This window comes from Echeneis naucrates, chromosome 7 (genome assembly GCF_900963305.1).
Source record: "Echeneis naucrates chromosome 7, fEcheNa1.1, whole genome shotgun sequence".
In the NCBI taxonomy this organism is placed as follows: Eukaryota; Metazoa; Chordata; class Actinopteri; order Carangiformes; family Echeneidae; genus Echeneis; species Echeneis naucrates.
This window is the reverse complement of record NC_042517.1, coordinates 4,141,515-4,152,358: the sequence shown is the minus strand read 5'-3', so window position 1 is coordinate 4,152,358 and position 10,844 is coordinate 4,141,515. Positions and strand designations below refer to the sequence as shown.

The 10,844-nt window shown below is 39.8% G+C and overlaps 2 protein-coding genes across 2 annotated transcripts; one reads left to right on the top strand and one right to left on the bottom strand.

The window, feature by feature from the left end:
- Positions 1-483: 483 nt before the first annotated feature.
- On the bottom strand, positions 484-5,435 carry letmd1 (LETM1 domain containing 1). Its single transcript, XM_029506578.1, has 9 exons — positions 5,318-5,435; positions 4,105-4,259; positions 3,592-3,704; positions 2,939-3,021; positions 2,496-2,682; positions 1,262-1,363; positions 1,015-1,167; positions 846-942; positions 484-741 (listed from the first exon to the last, which is right to left on the bottom strand). Exons 1-9 carry the CDS (start codon positions 5,431-5,433, stop codon positions 662-664), a joined length of 1,086 nt encoding a protein of 361 aa, XP_029362438.1. The 5' UTR covers positions 5,434-5,435; the 3' UTR covers positions 484-661.
- Positions 5,436-5,638: 203 nt separating this feature from the next.
- On the top strand, positions 5,639-9,274 carry gtsf1 (gametocyte specific factor 1). Its single transcript, XM_029507463.1, has 7 exons — positions 5,639-5,803; positions 7,612-7,714; positions 7,794-7,900; positions 8,036-8,162; positions 8,254-8,337; positions 8,669-8,726; positions 8,815-9,274. Exons 1-7 carry the CDS (start codon positions 5,639-5,641, stop codon positions 8,894-8,896), a joined length of 726 nt encoding a protein of 241 aa, XP_029363323.1. The 3' UTR covers positions 8,897-9,274.
- The last annotated feature ends 1,570 nt before the right edge of the window (positions 9,275-10,844 follow it).

Genomic DNA, 10,844 nt, shown 5'->3' with positions numbered 1-10,844 from the left:
TGAAAAAACAGTACATGTTTGATGTGAACATGTAGAAACATTTAACATGCTCCCATAACGCCATCTGAGCTGTATTTTTATGAATGGAATGTGTCAGAGCAATGGTGCCATTCTTCAAGCCAAAATGTAGCAGACCAGAAAGTTAAGCTCTAGGTCTACTTCCACTACAGAAAATCCTCTGGTGTCTGTAGCTTCCAAATGATTTTTGTCAGCTGAAAGGTAAACAGGCAATTTACCAACAACAACCCAAACACCGTCAAGTGATATCGTTCAGTTGACTGCAGTCAGTTTCACTGCATTCAGCATGATTATTCAAGCTGCAGTGTCTCTTGTGTAAAGTAGAAGCACTCGCCACTCTTTGTACTTGTATTTGTACTTCTCCAGATGAGGAGAAACAGTTGCAGCAAAGATGTGAACTCAAATTTACAAATGCCACTCCACTGCAGTGTGTAGGATTAACAGGATTATTTCCAACATGCCAGACTTGCTTTGAGCTTTGGCAAGTTTACTTTTTTTTTTTTTACCCAAAAATCTCACCATCAACAGTTTTAACATGTTTTTTCCTTGCCAAAAAGGAGATGTTGACAACTCTAAGGATGTTGTGCTGCCCAGCACACAAACGAGCACATAATTGCACAAGCAGCCTGTGTCCGGCTTCCCGTCAGCGGGACCATTTGAGACCAGTGGGGTAGTTGGCAGAGAGAAATACCATGGTGTGCAAAAGCAGTGACACCTCTGAGTCTGCAAAAAATTAAACAAAAGGGGCGCAAGGATAAGACCAAGGATAAGGCCATAAACATTCCAAACACAGCAATTACAAAAAAGCTACATTAATATGAAAATACCTTTCAGTGATGAAGACACCTGAAGCCACTGAGACAACCACTCTTTACACTGGTTAACGCCCAGATAGTCTGAATTAAGTCCTCTTAGATAGCAAGCCTAGAAAGAGGAAATAACACGTGTACACGTCACATAACTCAGACAGTGGCTGGTGAATAAACAGAGACCAACCTGTCTGAGCTCAGAGTCAGTGAGCTGATGTGGGCCCAGCCGAGTGAGGGCCCGGTCCAGCTGCAGCAGCTCGAGGGCGTGGCTGTTCAGTCGTCGGCTGATCAGGAAACCCGGGAGGCGTGGCGTCAGGAAGAGCAGCGGACTGATGTTTCTCTGTACCAGGAAGACAGAAGGGATAGTCCGGTGGAATTTAGGTTCACAGACCCCATTGAACAGGATGTGAGTGAAGCGTGGCGTTTTTACTCACCATTTGATCCAGGCTCATCCTCTTCATGCCGAGAGGAGGTCCAGAAAACAGGTTTCTCACTGCAAGGATCTCAGACACTTGAGGGGTTCCTCCATTCAGCACCTGAAAATAAAGGAAAAAGATTGTTCCAATTTCATGCTAAACTGGATACAGGTTCAGCCTAATGTACACCTTGTACATATGTACTCAGTGTGGGCAAATATTTAGTTAATCATGTTTAACCATAAAAAATCCAATGATTGAATAAGTAAATTAGGATAACCCATATGGTGTATTATGATCTTTAGTAGTATTTACCTTCAAATGTGGTTCAAAAACTTTCCACTTTACATAACTATCAACCTGTTCTTCTTTTATGTTGTTTGTTTATCTTTTAAAGATTTTTTGGGGGGCTTTTAATGCCTTCACTTTAGTCACTAAGTGGCAGAGAGACCAACAGGAAACAGGGAAAGCGGAAGAGGGGGGGCTAAAGCAGAGGTCCCTGACCAGATTCGAACCAGGAACACTCCAATCACACACTAACACACTCAAACACCAGCACTCCACCTATTAGTCTGCATTTTGATAAAGTGTCCAGTCAGATATGTTGATTTTTTTTTTTTTTTAAACTTTATTCTAACCATGTGGTGACTGAGCAGGCTCTTATCAGCTTTGACACATGTTGTGGTGACGAACATACATACTTTACCACAGTGACAAGAACACAAACATTAACACAATTGATAGAACGGATATAAAATATATATTTTATATATTGTAACGTTTTTAACGTCAGCGAGTCCAGCCTGGTCTATTATATCTTTATTATCGTATTATTATTATTATTATTATTATTATTATTATTATTAGATTACATAATGGTACTTCTTCAGGTAGGAACTATTTGTGTGAAACCAATTGAGACCTTTTAGAAAAAATGTCTCTTTTGTAAAAATGGTGACACTGGTGTTTGAAAGGGGCCCCAGCTACAAAGTTTTTTGCAAGAAGTGTAAAAAAAAAAAAAAAAAAAAGTGGGATGAAACAACTGGTTTAGCATGCAACAATTATCATCTCATGTTTCACTTGTGTAAAATCGTCATCTGAAAAGTAAATACTAATTACATTTGTTAAACAAAATGTAGGGAAACTATAGAGAATGTAAACGGATATAGAGTCAATGGCATGGGTGTCAATTTTTGTTTTACAAAGAGAAAGTACTAAAGCAATAATATCATATTTCAGTACATCCACTTACTTTAGTGCACAGGTCTTTAAGACGGCTCTGTAGCTGACCCTCTTTGACCCGACTGCTTGTATACTCCAGCCCTTTGAGCACCGGCCGGTGTTGCCGTGCCCTGAGGGAATTATATATTCCCCGAAATTCAACCTGCTGCTGGGGAGTCCAGAAGTAAGGGATCAAGAGCTGGCGGGGGAAAAAGTACCTGACGGTAAATATATGGGGATGACAGCAGAGAGAGGAGAGACATATGGAGTTATTGGGGAATATGAATAAACAGTGACAAGAGATGAAGGAAGATCCAATACATTGTAGGGAACAATGTATTATTAGGAGGACAAATGAAAAATTTGTCCTGGTCAGTTATTAGACGCTATAAGATAAGTTCAGAATGCTTTGCTGTGTATGAATCAAAAGATGCTGACTGAAATACAAAAGATGGTTATTTCAGAGTTACTCACATAAAGACAAAAACCAGGTAGTTGGCAAAGGGAGGGATGGATATTATCACCAGCGGGATGGCTTTGATCACATCTCTACGAAACTGTGAAACAAACGTCAGGTAAATAAAGCAGCTGCAAGATAACAAGACAAAGAACTTACTTACAGTATTACCCAGTGGCGTGCACAGGTAGACACTAGGTGGTGCCCTTTTGCAGTTACATTCAACATGTGCTGCCTGTAATGTTTTTGTTTTTTTTAAATCATCTCACACTGCTATAATAAGGCAGCTGGCAGTTCCACATGCCACACAAAGTGCCCTTATTTTTCACTGAGCAACTGCCCCCTAAAATGTCTGTGCACACCACTGGTATTACCCTCTCACCTTGTTTTAAACATCAAACATCAAACACTTCTATTTCCCATTTAAGGATTTAATTTCCACTTCCTTTTCATCTTATCTTCAGATTGCCTTTTCACAATATCAATTGCGATCTTTTTTTTTCATTTTACTAACATTGTGACTACATAAATAGTAGAAATGTTGGAATATTCTGACCACTGTTGGTTGCTCCTACTTTTACACTAAGAGTGGATGATTATTACTCTGAGAGCCAAGTAATAGTCAAAAATATGAGTAATACAGCATCACAATGGCCATTTAAAAACCCACCTGTCTGAGCTTCTCCATCTCTCTATAGGGCAAATCCTGAAACTTCACCCCAGAGTACATCTTAGCTTTTATTCTCCGCACATCTTTGGCATCTTGAAATAACAACTTGAATCCTGGAAAGATCCAATTAAGACAATAATATTAATGATAATGGACAATGTGCATTTTAAGCACTTTTCACAAATTAAACTTCAGATATTTTCAATCATTATAACAAAAGTTATCAATCTAATACAAGCCACAATAAATAATTCATGTTTCATCTACTAAACTTAAGGACCAAGACTCCACAGCTATAGTCACTCTGTGGCCACTTCACTGGGTAAAATGAAGTCAAATCTAATACATACATTCTGTTATGACTGTTTCTATGTGATGTGATGTCATGTGATGTTGTGTTGTGACAAAGCAGTACCTAAAATCAACCCTTAACAAAACCCTAATTGTTTATAATCTTAAGTATATGGCATATGAGTATAGGATAACTCAGAGGTGAGTGAACAGAGCACTTACCCTCCACAAAAGTATGGTAGAGCTGATAAAAGCGGGGAAATTTCCTTTTCAGGAGACCTTCATATTTGCTGTTTGCCCACTGGAGCTTGGAGCTCACATACCGGCCAATACCTCGTCTAACTTTGGACGATGAGTAGTATCGACACAAAAGAAACCTGGAAATTAGAAGAGACTTACAACAACAATTTAAATCTTCATAAGAAAACAGTGAAAGGTCAATCTCCATATGTGATTTCAGTTAGAAGCAGATAGTTTTACTTTTCATTTTCAGTTTTTGTTTTACTTTAGTGTGAACTTTTTTGAATTCACATACATGTTCCTTTCATCATTGTGACGCCACAAGACTTTTACGGCTGATAATACAGAACACATTTTACCTTTAGCGCACCAAAGTTCCCTTTTTTTGGCAGCTGCTGCAGTTTCAATGATTCACATGGCCATTTCGTTATTTGGATTTTACTTCAATTAACTGTGCAGCCCTTGTTAACAATGCAGTACCTCAGAGATGATTAACAGTGAATAACAACCAATCAAGGAAACACAATTATTATGCGTTTACTCATTCATAAGAAAGGAGGTACAGGATATATCAGGCTGGCAAATTTTCTTCAAATTCTGAATATCCAAATCATACATAATGTTTCTAATCCAAGTATGTAATGGTGGTGAGTTATTTATATATCAATAAAATGTGTTTTCAGCCAAATTGGGAGCAAAAAGTGCACAAAATTGACAAATTAACTACAGTTAATTTTCTGTCAATTCAAAGTACTACAGAATCCCCAAAAGCTTTTGGACACTAAAATTAAATGGTGGATATGAATTGCATTAATACTGTCACATTATTATTCTTTGTATATCGTTAAAAACAGGAGCTGCAACTTGTTTACTACCATGCTAACCGGTATTTTATCATTTCCGGGGGTGTGTGGAATAAAAATAAGGGTTTCTGTTAGCCGGTTAACACCGATAAAAACTCCTTAAAATCAGTTTACACTTGCACCTGAATGCTCGGGTGTTTGTGGAAATTTAAGATATAAAGAAAAAAAAAAACAATCTTGATTGATTTAAATGTTTCTTATCGAATATAAAAGCTGTCATCCGCAGGGACCGACAGCTAGCTTAGCGCAGGTTCGAGTCGGACGTGAGGAGGAAACAAAAAACAAAAACGAGGGGACAGGAGGTGGACAGGTGGAGACACAAAGAGACATACCTGGACCGACAGGACAGGTGTGAGGACAAAAGGCCTGTGGTTGTCCTGTTTGTCCTGAGACCGGACAGCCGGGCCAAAGACAGACCGGAGCACAGGCTCCAACAGGCCAGCGCCATGTTTCAGATGTTCCAGTTACCGTAATGACGCCGGCACACGGGAAAGCAGAGTGTCGATGAGTTACCGTAATGACGCCGGCACACGGGAAAGCAGAGTGTCGATGAGTTACCGTAATGACGCCGGCACACGGGAAAGCAGAGTGTCGATGAGTTACCGTAATGACGCCGGCACAACGGGAAAGCAGAGTGTCGATGAGTTACCGTAATGACGCCGGCACAACGAGAAAGCAGAGTGTCGATGAGTTACCGTAATGACGCCGGCACACGGGAAAGCAGAGTGTCGATGAGTTACCGTAATGACGCCGGCACACGGGAAAGCAGAGTGTCGATGAGTTACCGTAATGACGCCGGCACAACGGGAAAGCAGAGTGTCGATGAGTTACCGTAATGACGCCGGCACACGGGAAAGCAGAGTGTCGATGAGTTACCGTAATGACGCCGGCACAACGGGAAAGCAGAGTGTCGATGAGTTACCGTAATGACGCCGGCACAACGGGAAAGCAGAGTGTCGATGAGTTACCGTAATAACCAAACGAGCAACGCCGGCTGATGTACGAACCTCTAGAGGCCCCCAAAGACACGGACTTATTTTACATCAGTTGAGGGGACATGATAACAAATTATCATCAGTCATTGTCCTTCATCTCCAGGTACATGAAATGTCGGAGAAAATATTTTAATTCAATCTCAACTGTCTTAATTATTGTAAACAACTAGACGAAAAGGTCATCCATGATGGAGGCTGACTCCCTACCTTCTCCGTCCACCACTGACCACATGTAGCAGGGCTGTAAAAAAGAAAAGTGATGAAGCTCATCAAAATTTATTTGTTTATTCTTTAAATCCTTTTTGTTGTTGTTGAAAAGAACGTATATATCGTTTCATGCTTGATTTTGGCATGTTTTGTTATGGTTTATAAGTGCTGCCATTTTTTTATTTTGTATGTTTTAACTGTTACTGTCCTCCTAACCTAACGGTCAGCTGTTAACGTTTACATGGTTTCAGTTTATTTAGGTTTATTTATTGTATTTTTATTATTGTGTTTAGGGGCAGCTCATATTTATTTGTGTGTGAGACCATCGGCCTGTCATGTTGTCTTCTTCAGCTGTGTGTGTGTGTGGCCACTAATAAACACTGTGAACCTGATCTGTGTGGTGTTGTCTGTGATCCTGTGTTACACACAAACATCAAACAAACATCAAGTTGTCTTATGTATCTAATGGCATTTCTATTCCCACTGGTGACCTCTCCAGGGTGAGCTGGGATTGGCTCCAACTACCCCCAGTGACCCGGAAACGGAAAAAGCAGTACAAAATGGATGGTCTGATTTCTATTCCCAGAAAAAAAAATAAAAATAAAAAATAAAATTCTTGTCCATTCACACGCACATTTTATTTTTACCTACTTTCTTAAACCCGATGAAAAAAATAACACAAAAAAAAACGACGTCTAGATCACCAGAAGTTAGGTACTAACAAAGTTTAAGCGGCACTAACTAATAAAAACGGATTTTAACAGGAACGAACCGAAAGTCACGTGACAGGTGAATTTAGCGCAGGGGCGGAGCCACGAGCTGATCGGCCTTTTTGCGCACGGCCGCAGCACGCGCTGGTTTTGCTCTTCCATTGAATTAAAGTAGCCAAGTTAAATGTTAGTTTTAACATTCACATTTTTATAAAGTGTTTGTAGTGAACTTAAAGGTTTGAATTGCTTTCCTTAGGTTTGTGTTTTAGAGGTAAATTTGTTAAAAACTCAGAGCTGCCGACGTCATTTTGAAGAAACATTTGTCGTCGAGCTGCAGCTGCAAAATCCGACCACATAGTTTTGGTGCTTTCTGCTGCTGAAACGCACAAAATACTGACTCCATATTTTCCGTCCTCCTCCAATTACCTCAAAGAAAAATAAGTCGGTCGGTTAGAGCTGCAGTTTTTATTTGACTTCACCATTTCGTGCGCTTTTTAAGTTTTTGACAAGGTATCAGTAACCTTTGTTAATCTTAGTTTTGGTTATTTGATTGAAAATGTGGCACACCTGTAGGTTTACCTGCAGAGCAATGATCTGATTGGCTATCAGGAGTATTCTGCAGTATTTAATGCAGCATGCGCATCTGGCAAAGTGTTATTGTTTAAATTCTGGGCTCCGAACTCCAACGACCTTTCTGTCATTGAATCTTTCCAGTTGGCCACTAAATCCAGCCGGGAGATGACGACCATCAGGTTTGGAAGCAGTAGTGGTCCATGCAGGACTTCTGCCGGGAGGGATGAGCACTCAGAGGGAATTGGTAAAACCTTCGGCTTCTGTGTTTTGTTTTAAGTGAATAGTCGTGATGACTAACGTATGTGTTTTTTCTATTCTTAAAGACGACAAAGGAAACTATGACCAAGACAAAATTTTGCAGTGTCCTTTTGATAAGAACCACAAAATGCGGGCCTCCCGCTTCCCTTACCATTTGATAAAGTGCAGGAAGGTGAGTCCCGGTAGGCTGGTTTATAGGACAGTCAGTCGTAACACATTGGTATACATCTCAGGTTCTTGCAGTCCTTGTTCATCATTGTGAACCTACTTATGAATCCTCTTCTAAACTGCCCCACCCTCAATGCAGAATCATCCCAAACTGGCCAGCGAGCTGAAACCCTGCCCTTTCAATGCTCGCCACCTGGTCCCCGGGCACGAGATGACACACCACATCGAGACCTGCCAAAACAGAATATCTGTTGAATCTGAAGAGTGTGAGATTTCATTTGGCTCTCTCCTCCTCTCGCCCTGCAGATTCACAGTGGGCCTGTGTGCGCATTGAGTGTAATTCTGCTACGTTTACAGGTACAAACATGAATGGACACTGGAAAAGCCAAGTCCCCAACAATGCCTGGGTGAAACCAAACATGACTGAGGACTGGGATAAAGGTAGGAGAAGTAACACTTTGTCACTTTTACACTTGGGCACTGGATGCATTAAACAGACTGATATGTTAAATACTGAGCGTTGGAGGCAGATTTTGTTAACTTCGTACAAAGCCAGATGAGCTGTCTCTCCTTGTCGACAGTCTTAATTCAAAAATAAATATATGCTGCTGCATATTTAGCACTTACTCGTCATCGTCTTCTCATTCAACTTGTAGCCAGGAAGTGACCAAGGATTCAGTGTGCGGTATCTAAATTGATTCTTACTGACTTGTCTTTTCTAATAATGGTGTTGGGGTTTTTTTTGTTTTGTTTGTTTGTTTGTTTTTTGCAGAGTGTGATGATAATGCACCTCCGTTTGTGTGGGGTGAAAACACATCTTCGAATCAACTGTAAGTGGTCTGATCCATCTCTCTGCCTCATCTCATTTGCACATTTTTGTTTTGGGCGTTGAGCTTTTATTTTCTCGTCTCTCTACAGACTTTACACGCAGGCTACCAACATGCTTGGCCGGAGTTTTAGAGTGCCCAAAGATCTCCCGTGGTCTAGCATGAACCCTTAATCGGTTCTTGCTGCATACTGAAATAGAAGTTTCATGTTGCTTAATGTACAATTCTTGAATATATACATGCATCCTCTTTTATGTGTTCTTAACAAGTGTGTACACAATTTGATGTTTTAATTTGAGCAGTTCAATCTAGATGCGTACATGTTTGACTCTGGTTGAGAGATCTTAAGTTGCATGATGATGCAGATCATCATGCAAGGAAGATGCTCTGAGTTCAAGCCATGAACGCTTCCTTTCCCCGTGTATCATCTGGTACAGTACCTGCCTCAGTAAAAGATGACATTGGTTGATAACAGCATGTTTCTAGTATTGGTATCTTGATTTGAAGTGACTAACATTTGTAACAATTGTTTATGCAATAAATGGCATGCTAAAATGTTTTTAAAATGTGCTGAGTTAGACTGGAATTATTTCTAAGTCAGCCAAAACATAGTAAAGACTCAACTAAATGTAAAAGTGCAGCTGTGTTGATATATTTCAAACAAAACTAAATGTACTATGCAATGAACTGTTTAATAGTAATATAGATTAATACTGATGCCTGTTGTTGCACTGGAATTGTGACAAAGAACCCGATTTCAGAAAGTATCTTTAAATAAAATGTTACGCGTTGAACAAGTAGGGGTTTTCTCTCCTGAGGGATTTACTGCTGTGTACATACCATACAGGCCAAGCAGTCAATTATAGAGTAGCATAACTTAAGAGATGCATATGTGGCACAACTGTGTTATGTGTAGTCAAGTAAAATATATAAACAAAACACATTATGGTGAAAATAAACAAAATTCTAAATGAAAAAGTTGGTTACAATAAGAAGAGTTGGTCCAACCTCAGGTTAGATTGCTCTTCCAAAGTTTGAACATATTAACTGTCCTTGTGTGTCCACTGGATGGCACTGGCTGCTCAGTGTTTCAACATGATGCCCCAACTTTTTCCTCTGTCTGCTGACTCCTTTTGATTCAAGCAGCATCTCATATTTATCAACATTTTTAACGTGGGCACTGGACAACATTTGGCTGCTCATTGATGTTAGCATTTAATACCGAGGAAATGTGTCCTCGGTGAAAGCTCCCGAAGTGAGCTCAGGGTAACAAGTGAGTGTTGTGGCGACCTGCCAGTGCACTGTCATATCTAAGTGGCATTATTGATTTCATGTGATGACTGTCTATTTTAGATGTGGCTATTATTGGACGTGTGTAGGCATGCTCTATCCTGCCCTTTCACCATCTATAAGGATGAGATATGACTCCACGTACGTGCAGAACTTCTAGGCTATATGTGAATGTCTAGGAACTACGACCCGACTGTATCTCCATTGTTACCTGCAGAGTTGTGTTTTCCTGCTGACATAAAGACACGTATTTCAGTCATAAACCTTCAAACCTGTCTTCGGCTTGCCTTAAATGTCACATTGGCCCCTTCAAAAACCAAATCAGTTATGTTAACTGCTGCTCAGCAGACCCCCAACACTCCATGTAACAACTAATGCTGCCAACAGAATAACACTCAATCTGTGGAAAAAAAAAATTATAAAAAATCTGCACTGAGAGGAAAATGAGCAAAGAATAAATATACGATCGTGAAATGCAGCAATAAATAATCTCCACTATATTGTAGCTATCTAGCTAACATTCTGTATTTAACATTAAACTTACAGAGGTAAAAGTAAAAAGGTGTTAGCTGCCAAATGTACCCTGTTTAAATAAAAAGGCCTCATTCTGCAGACTGCTCTCCCCCGTTTCTGTTTTATGATGACTTTATTGGATCATTGTAATCTATACATTCATATGGTAAGCAGGAACATAGTTACAAATCTGTATTGTTATATCATTCATAGGCCTAGCTATTTTTCATATTCTATTGGCTGATCTTTTATATTGAACAACATTAACTGTATTTTTACAAATTGTGTAATGTATAATGTAAAATGAATGGAATACAT